We start from the raw sequence: 18494 nt of genomic DNA, 5'->3' as shown, positions 1-18494 counted from the left end.
TTGAATTTTTTTAATAATCCGTACGCGCAAGAAGATAATATTCCAAACTCATAACACGATTATAGAACTCATGATTTTACGTCGTTTGGTGCATATCTCATGAGTGTGCTCCTTACAGCATCTTAGTAATTGGAGTCGAAAGGCCAAAATTGCATGCGTGAATTTTCTACAAAACATATTTTTTGCGTGTAAAATTTACAACTGTCATTCAATTTCCTTTGAAACCCGCGTGAATTTAGTTTTTTTTAAGCGACGGTTCTAATGAAGCCTTCCGTGTTCGAATTCATCTACTAAAACCGCGGATAAAGATACCTTGAAAATCGGAAATTCAGCAAAAATATATTTTGACAAATCCGCGTACTAAACCGCTATTTTCTTTAAAATTTTTTACATAAATGGAATCCTTTACTCGCGATTATAATATTTGCGAAAACACGTGTCATAAAAAAACAGAGATACGCGAGTAATATGGGTATTTCGCCAAAAATTTAATGTGGAGGCACATCCGCGGTTTTTGAAGAATCTATTTGAAATAGGTGTATATTTACGTATTTTTGATGGGCGCTGATGAAACCGGATGCGCATCAAAATCGTATGCACATTGCGCGACTTTTACCAACTTTAAGGTTTTTTGCAGTGCATGATGCAACTGGCGGCACACAATGGCCGCTGAGTGAAACATCGAAATATGCATAAATATTGAAAGAGATTGATTCGCTTTATCCAAAATCGGATGCGCATCAACCGACTTTAATTAATTCGCGAATTACAGGCTTTTTAATTTTCATATCTTTTAAATGATAGTAATTTCAATATTACTCTTAATTTCCTACCCTTATAAGTTATCACAGTAAGCAGTTAAACTTTCACGATGGTAAACCATATATTTTAATAAAGTTTTAGTTTAGAATACTTTAATTTATGTATTAGATTTTAGCGAAATAGTTGGATAACTCTCAAATATTTTTTTCTAATTTTTCGAAACAAACCAAAAAATATATTTGTAACAATATTTTCCAACAATGAGTTGTTTCTCTTTTGTTGTTGTCATAATAGGAGGGTTGGCGTTTTTTGTTTGGGATGACGACTTCTATTTTGTTTTTCAAAATAGTCAGGCTTAATCCCATAGTCGTTGTTTTAATATTTTATTAAAACAACTTTAATTTATTAGTGGGAAAAAATTGGCGATGTTTACCAAGGGGTAAGGCAGGGAATACTATAGTTTCAGATCTCGCCACAGATCTTCATCAGTTCCCTTATTTCTTGTTTTTCAACAAGAAACTTTTTATACCCAAGTGTCAATTGCTAGCTCAAATAGATACGTGCGCAAAGAAACACTCTGATCGAGAATTTCTTTGGCACTACCTAAACTCTAGCAACTTCACTTGCAAACAAAACCAAATTTTTCTCACTGCTATGCGTTCGTCGATTCTCGACGAAAAAAACACATAACTAGTTTGTTGGTATTGCATACTACAGCAATAAACAACATTTTGACGGTGCCCAGTCTCACAATTAGGAGGGTTGGCGTTTTTTGTTTGGGATGACGACTTCTATTTTGTTTTTCAAAATAGTCAGGCTTAATCCCATAGTCGTTGTTTTAATATTTTATTAAAACAACTTTAATTTATTAGTGGGAAAAAAATTGGCGATGTTTACCAAGGGGTAAGGCAGGGAATACTATAGTTTCAGATCTCGCCACAGATCTTCATCAGTTCCCTTATTTCTTGTTTTTCAACAAGAAACTTTTTATACCCAAGTGTCAATTGCTAGCTCAAATAGATACGTGCGCAAAGAAACACTCTGATCGAGAATTTCTTTGGCACTACCTAAACTCTAGCAACTTCACTTGCAAACAAAACCAAATTTTTCTCACTGCTATGCGTTCGTCGATTCTCGACGAAAAAAACACATAACTAGTTTGTTGGTATTGCATACTACAGCAATAAACAACATTTTGACGGTGCCCAGTCTCACAATTAGGAGGGTTGGCGTTTTTTGTTTGGGATGACGACTTCTATTTTGTTTTTCAAAATAGTCAGGCTTAATCCCATAGTCGTTGTTTTAATATTTTATTAAAACAACTTTAATTTATTAGTGGGAAAAAATTGGCGATGTTTACCAAGGGGTAATAATATGCAATTTATAAAGTCAATGTTTATAATTTTTTACGCGTTGTCTAGTTTCTGCACGTATTTTTAATTTAGTTTTTAGAGGTTTATACGGACTCTGAGATAGTATAATTTAAATTTATTGCCAGATTTTTTTTTTAATTTTTTTCATTTTCCGCGAAAATAAAAACACGTTTTGGAAATTTTGGTGCATCTACGGATGGATATCAAATGCTGTTACTGATATATGCTTACATTTTCTCAATACAAAAAATAAGAAATTTTAAAATATTTTTTCTTTATAAGAGGATAAAAACCGCTATAACTTTGAAACCAGATTTTTTTCCTTTAACTCTATACTAAAAATCGTAGATGTGCTCGCGAAAAATTTTTTAATTTTTTCAAATGGAATTGCAAAGGAATTTTGTTATTTGCCATATACATATGAAAATGAAATGAATGTCTCGACGAGATGAGTCAATCTGACTATGTGTGTCCGACCATCCGTCTGTCCATCTAAACTTTTAATCACGCTACAGGTCGCAATTTTAATCCGATCGTCACCAAATTTTGGGTGTTGATGAAGGTCTCGGAGGGGAGAAGCCTATTCATTTTTGTGATGGTCGGATAATATTCAAACAACGGTAATGGTCAAACAACGAAGATATCGCAATATCCGCTAATAGAATACAACTTTTCATTTTTCCGAATATCACAGCTTAGGATATGGACCTTTAAAAAGCAAGTCTATGAAAGTAGAAAATCCCATCTTTACAATGATGTAAAGCAGATTGGCGTAGGTGGCCAAATAACGGAGATATGCCATTTTTAATATTTTTGTAATCACGCTACACGTCGAAATTTTGATTGGATCGTCACGAAGTTTTGGGTGTTAATGGGGGTCCCACAGAGGAAAAAACCTATTGATTTTGGTAATGGTCGGATATTATACAGGGGTCGAAATGTAAAAAAAATATTTATAGAAAAGAGGTATATCGAAAGCAAAACCTGACAAAGAAAGTAGAAAATATCACCTTTACAACGATGTGAAGTAGGTTGTCATAGCTGATCAACCAACAGAGATATCGCAATAGTCGGTAAGGCATCCCTTTTTCCATTTTGTGTGCAATCACACTACAGGTCCGAATTTTGATCGGATCCTCACGAAATTTTGGCGGCTGAGTTGTACCAACGATGCACTTAAATGCGTTTCAACAAAATTGAGCTGTATTAATAAAGACATTCAGAGCAAAAGCGCCAAGCTATCCCAATTTTAATATTTTGAATTTTACCAGTCAAAAGCTTATGCACAGGGGTAGTGGTGTAGGGTATCACATAGTCGGCCCCGACCCGACTATAGCCTTGGTTCACTTGTTTATGAAATTTTAAGAAATACTGCAAGTAGTTAAATGCTTTCTTTAGTATAGGAACTCGATTGATATTAGACCAATCTTGACAAAATGTAAAGCGAAAAAATTATGTTTTCAAGAAATCGAAACCGAATACATCTTAATAATTTGTTTAGCTTAAGGCATCGACTGCAACTCTTCTTGGCAAAATGATATGAATTATACCTGTATTATTTTCAATTATGTTGCTTTCCGGTGAAGAATTGTCACCTTCCCTTTCTTCCATTATTTTGTCATTGTCGATGCCATCATACAAACAGAATATTCCATCCAAAGTGTGTTCCAGCCTTTCACCGTCCCCACCCATTTCGATGAAAGTTTCCACTTGAATGGAATGAAATGTCTTCACATGATGCAGCATTTTTATCAATGAACTGACGGCGATATTACAAATTTTGCAAAACAAAACTTTATTTTTCAACGGCTTGCTTTCCTCCGTTTCTGATTCCACTTTAATGCATTGGCGTATGTTGGCGCTGCTGTTTCTTCGAATAATTCGATTTAAATGTAAAAATATAACTTTCATGCCTTCGTGGCGAATGTGTTTCACGTGCAGCTTTAGTTGATAAATTGAATTTAGCAGCAGATCACAACAATTGCATTTGATTTGAATGACATTTATACCCATATGTTGTTGTTGATAATACTTTATTTTTTCCTTATTATTAGGACCGCCTTCTCGCAGGTGGTTGAAGAAATTCAATTTTTGCAGGTGTTTGTCGGTTTTGCTGTGCAACTGGAAGTTGGCTTTGAGATTCGTCTTATACTTGCATAGGAAACATATGTAATTGTTGTTTTGTATGGTGCTTATTTCTGATAATTCGCAGGATGTTGGAGACTTATCTTCACTCATAGCACAATTACTCGATGCCATTTTTGAATCGTTTTTATTATCAACTTGCAATGATCGGTCTAAGATTAAATGCTGATATAGGGCATCGACATCGCTAGTGTTGAAATTCTCACAAATCAGACAGCTGTAGAGTTCAGTTGGCCAGAACTGTTTCTTGAACGGGAATTCAATATTGACTGTTGGACTTGTTGCATGTTGTGAACTAATCATGTCCGAGACTGAATTAAATTCCAATTTCAATTTATCCTCCTCCGTGTTACCAATATTGGCATCTCTGTTTGCAACAGCTGCCGCCGAGGGCGATTGGGCGAACTGTGCAATTCCTTCATCGCTGCTGGTAGGAACATTCGGAACAAATACCGGACTATTTGGTAGTATTTGATTTTGGTGCTGCTGTATTATCGAAAGTGCCTGTATCTTTTTAATATTACTTTGCAGCATTGTCAAGTTCTGTATATGCTTCTCACTGGTCATGTGAATTCTTAAATTTCGCGCCACAGACGTTTCGTAATTACACATGTCGCATCTAAACACCGGTCGATTTCTATCGACATTTTCCTCTCTTTCATTGACGTTGGATACAGGAGGATTTGGCTTGGTGTCACAACAAGGTACCACTGGCATCTGTGAACGATGTTGCGACATTGCATTATATTGCGATATATAATTGGCAGCCAGGGCATCGAATTTGATTACACCATTATTTGTATCGGATGTAGCGACCATGTTGCGGGTACTGTTAAGCTCTTGAACGTTGTTTAGATGTTTGTCAGATTGCATATGTATTGACAGATTGCCTTTTGTTGTTGTAGAGTAATTACAAATGTCACAGCGATATGGCTTGTACCCACACGAATATGATTCGCCACGAGCCAATCGTGGATGTTGTTGACCTGAAAAATACAAAACATGGAATGAATATATATTTAAAGAAAGTTTGTTGCAATAGTTTTTAAAACATGTACAAAAGTTTATAGCGGAGCATGTGATGGGTACACATTTGCTATAGATATACACAAAAGAAGTTATACACGAAGAAATGCTCAATCGGAAGTGTCATTACATAATAACCCTTTTACACGCTTTATTACTTAGTCATCGATAACAATTTGCAAAAAACATTACCTGCCAAACAGTATCCGCAAGCAGATTCTCCATCTGGATGTTTTTCTCGCATATGTATTTCTAAAGTCTCTTGATATTTATAATGCCAATTGCACTGCGGGCATTTTAGGGTTTTGCAGGAATTTCGTGTTGACTGTTGTGTATTAGCATTTAATCTTGCGGAATTTAAAATTAATTCGCACCTGAAAAAACGAAAGTAAAACAATTTATAGTTAATAATACTTATAATTAATATCGAAACATAAACAAATGAAAATATTCCCACAATAAATCAAAATTCAAAAATTACATTAACTTTTATTTAACCTTTTTTAAATTGAAGTTTCATAATATACAAAGAATGGCTTCTTTGAGAGTCAAAAATAATAATTATAATAAATTCACAATATAAGGTTGCACCGTGGTGAAATGATCATGATCATGTGTTTTGCGATCCCTGAAAAATGTGAAGTAATCTTTGCTGAGAAACAAAACCGACCAAGGCCGACATTCTTACCATTGTACAATGATAAAAACCAGCCTCCCTTTTCACCCTTTAAATCGCGGGCCTGCCGTCATGCCAGGCCCTGATACCATGTCTAGAACATAAAAACAAAACTCACCAAAATTTTTTTTCTTCACGGCTCGAATACCGAGAGAAGAGAATAAAATTGTCGAAGAATAGAGAATAATATTGTCCAGCAGACAAAAACTATTGTTGGATATGACAACATCCAACAATATATGACAAAAACAATTGTTGGACTCACAATACTACATGTGGAATCTAACAATATCTTTACAATATATATTTTGCTCTTCGAATATTGTTGGATCAATCAAATTTTTTCTCTGCGTATGGCGCTTGATTTGAAAATGTACCGATTTCGAATATAGGAATTACCGATATAGGAATATAGGAATTACCAACAATACGCTGAGGAGTACTTTTTGTCACGGTTGAAAATGTTATGTTGTATAGGCTGGGAATCTAACCCGACCATTTAAGGCAGTTACTAACCTCCTAAACTCCTTTAAAGCTATATTCCTAGAAACATTTTAGATTAAACCATTAGAAAGATTGTATGACACTGAAATCAGAAACATAAGAGAAAAAACTGTTGAAACAGATAATCATTTAGAATTTTTTTTTTTTATACGCTAGTCGTTTTCATGAGTGAGTTAAAGTATGGACAATAACAAGGTATACTGATCCAAGAGAAGTATTTAAATAAAATGGAAAAAGTTGTTTCCCTTCGTTTACGAAAGTACCAAGCTATTCCGCAACAATACCAATGAAATATCGATTTTTTCTACCCATTCAGAATTCGAAATAACATTTTAAGTCATTCCATTTGAACGATGTGTACAATAGAGTGACCCAAAAAATACCATTTTTTTCATTTGAACCATAAACCTCATATATGAAATTTTATGGCTATCTGTTAAGGTTACCCCTTGCTAACCTAGCGATCGTTGTTTCCATAGTAATTTTGTATGGGGCCAAAGGTGCATTTTCACGAAAATTCTGTAAATGCCAAAAATAATGGTCCGATCGATAAAAAAGCTTCACCAGTTCATTATTGTGGCTAAAAAACGATTTCTACAAAAAAGTTTGAAAATGGGATCGGATTTTAATATAGCTATATAGGGCCCAAAAACACCAAAATCACCCAAATATGCTTATTGGAGCTATATCAAAATCCGATTCGATTTTCAAAATTTTTTGTAGCAATCGTTTTTTAGCCACAATAATGAACTGGTAAAGTTTTTCACTGATCGAACTATAAATGCGGATTTTAAAGAATATTCGCGCAAATGCACCTTTGGCCCCATACAAATTACTATGGAAACAAAGATCGCTAGGTTGGCACGGGTTAACCATAACCTATCGCCATAAAATTTCATATATAATGTTTTTATATCAAATGGAAAACCAGTAAGGAAAGGATCAAAGTCGGGCGGGCCCGACTATACAATACCCTACACCACTGTGAATACGTAAAATATATATGGCAGATATATATAAATCTGAACTGATTTCGATATATGTAATATGGTACAGTTATTACTAGACTAAATTCCGGCACACATCCCAAATTTCAACAAAATTGGACAGATATAGGTTGTTTTGTGCAGCAAATACGTGAAATCAGGTGAAAATATATGTGGGAGTTATATCCAAATCTGAACCTATTTCGATATAATTTGGCACATTTATGTTTAGACCCCCTTGGGGGAACCTGTAACCGCTATAGGGCGCGTCCCCAGGTGGCGGATAGGGGAATTCTTCCCAGATATGGGTGGTAAGACGGAAATCAAATACGTCTCGTGGACCAACAGGTAGCTGCGTCTGTTCTTAAGTAAAACTGAAGCAAACAGCGCACGATGGGGCCAATGACAGGTTTTCCAGGCAACAAATCACTGAGGCAAGCTAGACCTTCCAAATGTTGTACAGATGTTTTTAATGGGCTTAGAAACTAATATGCCAAATTTGGTTCATATCGGTTCATATATACATATAGCTGCCGTATATATGTTCGCCCGATTTCAAGCAATTGATGGACCAAACACGCAAATTCTGCCCAATTTTTATGCGATTTGGAAAATACCACGGAATTAGGACTACAAATAAGTTTGCCAAGTTATATTGAAATCGGTTCAGATTTTGATATTGCTCCCATATATATTTTCGCCCGATTTTAGGTATATGGTGCACCAATCCCGCTATGTATGTCCAATCTTGATGAAATTTGAAATGTGTGACGGATTTTGGTCTAGAAACATTTTTGGCAAATCATATTGAAATCGGTTCAGAATTGGATATAGCTCCCATATATATGTTCGCCCGATTTCAGGAAAATGATTGACCAAGCATGCAAATTCCATCAAATTACAATAAAATTTGGAAAATGTTACGGAATTCGGACTACAAATATGTTTGTCAAGTTATATTGGAATCGGTTCAGATATAGAAATAGCTCCTCTATATACATATGTTCAAATTTCATGGTTTTGTCTGTGGTTTGTTATAAGTTAATAAAAAAAGGTTCCAAATTTAGTAAAAATCGGCTAAGATTCCGCCACAAAAGCCAAAGTTTGCGATATCTTTGAAATTATTATTATTATTATTATTATTATTATTATTATTATTATTATTATTATTATTATTATTATTATTATTATTATTATTATTATTATTATTATTATTATTATTATTATTATTATTATTATTATTATTATTATTATTATTATTATTATTATTATTATTATTATTATTATTATTATTATTATTATTATTATTATTATTATTATTATTATTATTATTATTATTATTATTATTATTATTATTATTATTATTATTATTATTATTATTATTATTATTATTATTATTATTATTATTATTATTATTATTATTATTATTATTATTATTATTATTATTATTATTATTATTATTATTATTATTATTATTATTATTATTATTATTATTATTATTATTATTATTATTATTATTATTATTATTATTATTATTATTATTATTATTATTATTATTATTATTATTATTATTATTATTATTATTATTATTATTATTATTATTATTATTATTATTATTATTATTATTATTATTATTATTATTATTATTATTATTATTATTATTATTATTATTATTATTATTATTATTATTATTATTATTATTATTATTATTATTATTATTATTATTATTATTATTATTATTATTATTATTATTATTATTATTATTATTATTATTATTATTATTATTATTATTATTATTATTATTATATACGTCTATTAAATTTTTCTGAAATCCAATTGGTAACATTAATGGGTTTCCGATTATTCGCCAACCAAAACATAAAAATGTCCATATTTTTAAGTATTACGACATCTGAAATCAGATTTTTATGAAAAGGCGCAGATAGGCGCAGCTACTTTTTTCACAAAATGATAGTACACATTAATACCTAGATCTCAAAAGTTATACTCCAGAGAACACATGGATAACAAAGCAAAATACTCCAAAAAAGACATAACATCTTAACTCAAAAATACATTTACCACACATAACGTTTTTATTATTTGTTAACACTATCTTATTTTACATACCCATTGAAGAGCTTTCCATGTTTAAAAAATATAAAAATGTTGAAATGTTCTTTTTGGCGCCTAAAATGCTTTCACTACTTATTTATAATGAATGTCGGAAAATGATGCATAAGAAAATATGTCACCATTGCCAGATCAGTATGTCGCTATGTGATGTTACCAGATTGATTTATTTTTTTATTTTTAGTGATTCAGAGTGTTGGCAATCGAAATCCGTTATTATTTCTTTCAAATTGTTCACTTCAAAAATTGACTTTTTGCCTCGAAAACCTGCTATTGGCCCCATCGTGCAGCGTCTGAACTCCAGGAGGAGCGGCTGAAAACGTGAAGGAAAACTCTAAACCCTTCAGAAGGCGACGAGAAACCATTGAAGTAATTTCCCTTGAAAATCATACAGTATGAACAACACAAACCAAAATAAACGGCCCTCAGTCTCCGGCCAAACGAGGGTGCTAAGAACCCCCGGAGGTAAAACCAACCAAAAGCTAAACATTGGAACCTGGAACGTCCGAAGTTTATACGAAATCGGTAAATTAAACAATACAATCAATGAAATGAACCGACTTGATATTGATATACTAGGTGTAAGTGAAACCTGGTGGACAGAATGCGGCGATTTTCAATCCCAAAATGTAGTAGTATATCATTTAGGAAATATGGAAGGGATACACAGGAGAGGTGTATGCATTGCAGACTGTGTAATTGGATTTATCCCCATGCCTGAAAGGACTATGATGATAAACATCTCAGAAAAACCCTTGAATTTAACTATCATCCAAGTATATGCCCCTTTATGTGATGGAAATAATGACGAGGTTGAACATTTCTATGAAGAAATAAGTCAATTATTAAACACTAGGGGACCCGGCGAACTTCGTCTCGCAGTTTGTTAGGTACAGAACTTTATGGCTTTGGTTCAAACCTATAATACTATTATTGCTATCACCTTGTTCAATGGCAAATATTTTTTTTTTTTTGTTTTGAACTGTTTAGGACGATCTTTGAAGCAGATGCAGATTAGACAATTGTACTTTCGGCAATTGCCAGTTTGACGAAGAGAGAAGGCACTGAGAGCCAAAGTGTTTCTATCTTCCTCGACTCTTTCTTCTATGAACTGACAATAGCCACGAAACAAATTAGGTAACTCTAAATCGGGAATAAGATATATTTTTTAAACAAATAGCACGTTTTGCGATGTAAATAAAAATATTTGGTAGCGCAGTTGAAGCAAAATAATATCATAACGCCCTACTCGTTTCATAATCGATGGTTTTCTGCAATTCTTTTTTCCACCACTGAACACGATATTTCACTAAAGCAATTGAATATGAATTTGAATTTAATGCTGAATATAGTGCTTATTTAAATTTGCGTTTTAATCAATTAACCCATTTTAACCTATTTACCCATTTTGATCCGATCGTTATCAGGTAACCACCTTCGTGTGTTTTTATACCCTCCACCATAGTATGGAGGGTATATTTAGTTTGTTTTTCTGTTTGTAACACATCGAATAATCATTTGCACATATATTCTTGATCAGGATAAAATTCGAAGACGATCTAGCCATGACCGTCTGTTTGTCTGTCCGTCTGTTGTAATCACTCTAGCGTTCGCCATAATTGAGCTAGACTGCTATATTTTTGCACCCGAGCGTCTTTTTTTTCCATAGGCAGGTCAAGTTCGAAGATGGGTTATATCGGAACACTTTTTGGTATAGCCCCCATATAACGCTACCTCCCGATTTTCAGTATTTTGTGGATTTTAACAACATTTTTTGACCGAACTACCTGTAATTTCACGTTTGGGGTTCCCAGTGGTCACAAAACATCTCCACCAAAAACTGTCAACATAGGTCCATGTTTTTGTAGAGCCCCTATATAACGGTACCTCCCAGTTTTCTGTATTTTGTGGATTTTAATTACATTTCTTGACCGAACTATCTGTAATTTCAGGTTTGGGGTTCCCAGTGGTTCCCAAAGTATATCCACTAAAAACAGTGAAGGTCCATGTTTTGGTATTGCCTCCATATAGCGGTACCTACCGATTTGTGGTATTTTGAGTATTTTAGCTAAAATTTTTGATCGAACTACCTGTAATTTGACCGTTGAGGTTTCTAGTAATCACAAAATATCTCCACCAAAAACTGTCAACATAGGTCCATGTTTAGGCATAGCCCCCTATATAACTGTACCTCCCGATTTTCACTTTGATACAGCCCCATAAAAGGTTCCTTACCGATTGAATAAATTTTTTATGTTTTTTACCTTATTTAGGTATCAGAGGTCACAAAATATCTTCCTCTAAAATTGTGGACAGGAAATAATATAATTCTTCCGTTTTAGTGCAGAATATTTTATGGTGGAGGGTATGAAAAGTTCGGCCCGGCCGAACTTAACGCTTTTTTACTTATTTTTTCTGACTTCTCTATTTAATGTGATCTCCCGAATTCTACTTGCACTACAAATTCGGTATTAGATGAAATGACTCTGGTAACATGGACAGAGCTATTCTATTAGTTGCCGTTCTTTGTGTGTTTCGGATGCTTGAAGTCTTGTCGCACCCTATATTTAATTTCGACGTAAATAACATAGTCAAATTAATATCACAAAGTAATTAACGGTTAATAAGTATTTACCTAATTATGTCGCCGATAAAGAATATTTGTCAGATAATTCGACCAAAAAAACTCCAATACCTTCGATTTCTTGTTTTTTTCCAATTTAGAATATCATCCTTTTTTCGAGTGACATACATACAGTGTACCAACAGTACCAATGTACATATGTATGTATGTATTTGGCCGTTTGTAATTGCCTTCCAGCTCTGCGGGAACTAAATTGATTGAAATCATACTCCTTTTACAGTGGGGGCATCTTTTTTTGAATCATAACAGAATCTAAACAATATATCTGGTACAGCTTAAATATTATACCGCATACATCGGAAGTATATCTTTCGAAGATGTTTTTACCTACGGTATAAAAGTATACATATATGATACAACTTCACTTCCAATGAATTAACCCACCAATTTTGTGGATTTGTACCTTTTTCCTCAAAACTGTGGAAACCACTTTTGGCATTATCATCTTAGTCTTTTCAATCGGTATCTGACCGAAACCACCACTATTCTTTACAAACTCTAAACTAAGCCCTTTTAACCATTTGCTCTGTTAATTTGCTAAAAAGACGCTTGGAAATAAATGAAAATAGATTTGATTGTGAATATGAGTTCTATACAACTTTCAAAAATTGACAAAACAGAGGCATACAATGGACCCTCACAGTAAGTGCAAATACAATTTTCGTCAAAACCTGTACAAATAAGCGCCAAGATTTACTCCAAACGCGAAGCTCGATAGAAATTTGTGGAAAAATTGACTTCATTGAAAAAATATTTTTGCAAATTTTTCGCAAATTTTCGCGATTTTTTTAGGTTTTATCCTTTTCTGCCATGAGACCATTCCGAATTGGTGCGAATTGTCAAAATCTGTTCAGCCGTTCTTGAGTTATAAGCGTAGTAACTAACATCATCCTTTTTTATATATATAGATGACGAAGTCACATGAAATAACAATAGTTCAAGGCGACTTCAATGCCAAAGTGGGGAATGAAGAAGTAAATGGTATAACTGGAAGATATGGGCTTGGCGAAAGGAATGAGAGAGGAGAAAGATTAGTTCAATTTTGTCAAGAGTTTAAGATGACCATAACCAATACAATATTCCGACTACATCCTAGAAGACTCTATACATGGAGATCACCATTAGATAACAGAAGGAATATCGTTCGAAATCAAATTGACTACATAATGATCAACAGCAGATTCAGATCTTGTGTGACCAAATACTCAACCTACCCGGGAGCTGATGTGCCGTCCGACCACAAACTGTTGATGCTCAACGTTCGAATAAAAATTGCAAGATTTAAGAAAAGGAAGAAAAAATCTCACAAGATAAATACTGAGATACTCAATAACCCATCAACCAGAAATGAAGTGAAGGTGCAAATCAATAATAAACTTGAAAACATAGATTCAAACGATGTAGAAAATATATGGAACAATGTCAAGGATACGATGTGCAGAATAACAAAAAAATATCTTGGAAACTGTACAAGAAGACCCCAAAATGAATGGATGAATAATGAAATTATGGAACTTCGTGTGGGACGAAGCAAATATAGGAATGTTGACTATGAACGTTACTGGGAAATCAACAAGGAAATCCGCACCGCTACGCGTGCTGCAAAAAATGCTCTATTGAATAAAAAGTGTAGAGAAATTGAACATCTGCAAAATATTCACGATGACTACAATTTTCATAAAAACCTAAAAGAATCCGCAGGAGTGTATAAGAGAGCATCACCATCAGTACTAATGGATGACAACAATCAACCAATCTTTGATCCATTACACATAAAGAATCGATGGAAAAAATATATTGAACAATTATTCACTGACGACCAACGGTCAAGATAAGATAACCACATAAATACATCTTTAACGGGAAACCCAATTACCAAATCCGAAGTAGAATATGCAATTCAATCACTAAAAGATAGGAAATCAACCGGACCCGACGAAATTCCTTCTGAAGTCTTAAAACTAATAGATGGTGATAACATCTCACTCATTGTAAGACTTTTCAATCATGTGTATGATAATGGCCAATATCCAAACGAATGGCTGAAATCAACTTGTATTGCGATACCAAAGAAATCTAATGCAAAAAAGTGTTGTGACTACAGGCTTATTAGCCTTATGTGCCACATATTAAATTTTTTTTTAAAAATAGTACACAAACGAATTTACACGAAATGCGAAAGTGCTATGGGAGAGTCCCAGTTCGGTTTCAAGGAGGGTATGGACAGCAGAGAAGCCATATTATCCATCCAAGTACTGGTACAGAAATGCCGCGAAGTTCAAAAAGATGTTAATATATGTTTCATTGATTATGAAAAGGCATTCGATACCGTCCAACACGACAAATTGATAAATATACTAAGGGAAATTGGAATACAAGAAAAAGATATTAGATGCATACACAATTTATATTGGAACCAAACTGCAAGAATTGAAATAAATGGTGATCTGACTGACGAAATTCCCATATCAAAAGGAGTCAGGCAAGGATGCATACTATCGCCGCTTCTTTTTAATATATACTCCCAAAAGATATTTAATGAGTCAATTGAAGGAGAACGAATTGGAATAAGAGTTCAGGGTAAAATTATAAATATACGCTATGCTGATGATACCACAATTATTGCTAGCAGTATATCTGGGCTGCAACAACTCCTAGACAAACTCACGTACGTAAGCGAAACATATGGCCTCAAAATAAATATAAAGAAGACAAAATATATGATTGCAAGTCGAAAATATGTCAGTTGTGAAACGTCACTAAATATCAAAAACGAAAACATCGAACGCGTAAAATCTTTTACATACCTCGGCGTTTTAATTAACGACCAATGGAACACATCAAACGAAATTAAGCGTCGAGTGGAGATGTCCAGAAATGCCTTTTTAAATACAAAAAAAACACTTACAAACCATGAAATTGGTCTCAAAACGAAGGCAAGATTTGTCAAATGCTGCATTTGGTCTATACTACTATATGTAGTAGAAACCTGGACCCTAAAAAGTGCAGATGAGAAAAAAATTGAAGCATTTGAAATGTGGGTATACCGAAGAATACTGAAGATACCCTATACATCGTATATTACGAATCAAGAAATTCTAAGACGCATGAACCTCGATAGACAACTTTTACGCACCGCAAAATCAAGGAAAATCGCATACCTGGGGCACCTGATGAGGAACCATAAATACAAATTTATACAAGCCATTACACTGTGAACCGAAATTTTGGGGTTTTTTTCTGAACAAAAACATGGTAAATGCACAAAACGACCACGAAAACGCGACAAAATCGATAAGTTGTCAATGAGAGCCGTACCTAAAATTTTCTGGCCGACATTTTTGCAGAACATTTCGAAAATGAAAAACGTCATCTTGTGGTACTTTTATAACGGCTCTTAAAACAAAAAAAGAAAAGGACATTGAAGGAAGCGAGATAGAAGGTCAAAATGCTCTACGAAAATAATCCTCATCTTATTTGGCTGAAGAAATGTCTCAAAAATAAGCTAAAGCAACAACGGACAAAGATATAACGCTAATATCTGAGGGCTTATAGGGTCTCCAGCAAAATATTCATCACGCCATATCTCAAAAGTTGGACTCACGGCGGATCTGTCCTTCTGGGTTCTGTATATACTCACCAAGAGCTTTCATCCCCAAAAGGAATTTTCCACCCCCCAGACTTTGAGCTCCATTTTGTTGCACAGTGTTATTAAATGTAATATAGAAGGACACAGAACAAGAGGCAGAAGAGAGACATACTGGTTAAGGAACATCCAAGAATGGACAGGATACTGGGATGCTGCTAAGAATCGAGAGCTGTCAATAATTTCATAACATAAAACATTAAAATATTTTAATTTGTAATACATATAATATTGTATGATCGCTTATATCCGAATAACGGATCCGTAAATAAAGAAGAAGAAGAAGATGTTTAGACTGAATTCAGTCACACATTTTAAATTTCATCAAAATCGGACTGATTGATGCAGCTTGTTTTGGGCAGACAATACGTGAAATCGGCCGAAAATATATTTGGCACATTTATTACTAGACCGAATTTAGTAACACATTCAAAATTTCATCAAAATCGGACGTATATAGCGTGTTTGGTGCAGCAAATACGTAAAATCGGCCGAAAATATATATAGGAGCTATATCTAAATCTGAACAGATTTTCACCAAAAGCAACAGCGTTCTTCTTATGGCTAAAAAATGTATATTCCTTAATATTCAGCTGAATCGGACCATAAACGGGACCTATACGTTGTGAACAAAAATACATGGACAGACGGACGGACGGGCATGCATAAATCGACTGAAAAAGTGATTATATGTATATCACCAAAAGGAACTATGGGTCTATTTCGTCTCCTTCTGCATGTTACATACAAATGCACAAAGACATAATACCCTTTACCACAGTGTGGTGTAGGCTTAAAAACAAAGACATAAATACAACAAGATAAGACACTTTTTTGCTATCATTCTTCAGTGAATGGCTATTGAAATTAACATAATAGCTCTGTTCCAGAACTAAAAAGTTTTTACAATTTTTACCACTTTTACACATTTTGCGTTCCCGTACACAAAATTTATATGAAAATCGTTTACGATTTTTACAACTTTTACGACTTTTACCACTTTATAAAGTACGGGAACAGGTCAAATGTAATTTTACAATATGGTAAAATAATATTATATACGTTTTTAACCGAATTTAACGATCCAATTGACATGCAATTCTTCTGGAATAGATCTTTGAATTCATAAATTTAGTTCTGATACTATAACATGAAATGTTCCTCCTAGATTGCGATTTGAAATTACCTGCAACCTGCATTGTTTCTGTTAAGGGTAATGTTTCTATACATAGTTTCATAAACATTTTTTTGTTGCATGCATTTTGTCTAGTTTTATATCTTCTATGTCTTTGATAAAAAAAATGTTTTTTGGGTAGTGTGTTCAACCTTCAAAATAAGTAAAATTTGGAGGTATCTTTATATTAAAATATACCAAAATATGAACCAATATTGATCATTTTATTCGTCGAACTTTTCTACCAATTGGGAGTGCCAAATACTATGTTTCAGTCACTACAGTAGACTAATCCTTCAAAAGACTTTAAATCGAGCGGAATCGTTCTTCTTATATGAAGGCATGTTTTATAAACATATCGAATACTTAATACCAAATTTCAGTCATTTCGGTACGATAATGTGGCTAAAACCTTCCAAATGCCAAAAATCGGGACGTACGTTTATATAGCAGCTATATCAAAACGTGGACCTATACAGACAAGTCTCGGCAAGAATGTTGTATATTCCCTGTAAAATAATGCGCCTAATACCTATAAAATACTGAAAATCTAACGGTGCCGTTCTATGGGGGCTATATCAAAACGTGGACCGTATACCAAAAGCATTCTGGGGGAAAGTTTTGCAGCCCAAAGAAGACTAAATGCCATTTTTTTGCCATTGCGGCGAGAAAATGTGGCTAAAACCTCAAAATACCAAAAATTGGAAGGAACTTTTCTATTGAGGTTATGTCAACAGATGGAACTATACTGACAAATTTCTGGGGAAAAGTTTTGTAGCCCCAAAGAGACGAAATACCAAATTTCAGCCATTTCAATAAGAAAATGTGGCTAAAGCCTTCAAAATACCAAAAATCGTGAAGTGCAGTTCTATGGGGGTTATTTCAAAATGGAGATAGATATACCCACACCGACGTAGCAGCAGAACAATGCGTTTATTTGTATTAATGGTACGTTTGTGGCATATAAAGTCCAATACCTTAGCTTATGAACAACATCTAGAAGAAAATTTTTTGCGATTTTTTATACCCTCAGCCTTTAGGATAAAGGGTATGTATACTTTGATACGACCAAAAGTGTGCTTCATCGAAATAACTGTTTTAGACCCCAAGTATGTTTGGACGATATTCGTTTCAGACAATTTGGAGTCGACTTAGCTATGTCCGTCCGTCTGTCTGGGTGGTGCGCACGACAACTCTCGAAGGGATCAACCGATTCGAACCAAATTTTGGGTATCGTAATATTTTGTCCAAACTTAGTTTAAGTTAGAAGATGGGCTATATCGGTCCACTCCTTCGGGTAAAGTTTTTTTCAGCAGATTGTCCTTGCGTCTCATTTTACGACGGTACAGTTTTTTCGGGCGCAAGTCCCTACTTCTTGAGATAATGGCGTAAAAGCTCCAAGAAACCCTGACGGCACCAACCAAA

General features: G+C 33.9%; 1 protein-coding gene across 8 annotated transcripts in view; it reads right to left on the bottom strand.

Moving 5' to 3' along the window:
- The window catches only part of zfh2 (Zn finger homeodomain 2), a 69807-nt gene that overhangs the window by 16874 nt on the left and 34439 nt on the right, over window positions 1-18494 (bottom strand). For all 8 annotated transcript variants that reach the window (XM_073972075.1, XM_073972080.1, XM_073972077.1 and 5 more), the window contains 2 exons: window positions 5499-5680; window positions 3686-5266 (listed from right to left, as the gene is read on the bottom strand). In XM_073972075.1, the coding sequence (XP_073828176.1) occupies window positions 3686-5266; window positions 5499-5680 (1763 nt within the window). The remainder of the gene's footprint in view (window positions 1-3685; window positions 5267-5498; window positions 5681-18494) is intronic.

The sequence above is a fragment of the Musca autumnalis genome, unplaced genomic scaffold, assembly GCF_047663935.1.
Source record: "Musca autumnalis isolate F117 unplaced genomic scaffold, ASM4766393v1 scaffold_3, whole genome shotgun sequence".
Lineage (NCBI taxonomy): Eukaryota > Metazoa > Arthropoda > Insecta > Diptera > Muscidae > Musca > Musca autumnalis.
Note: the sequence above shows the minus strand (reverse complement) of the source record. Positions and strands in the feature narration are given on the sequence as shown.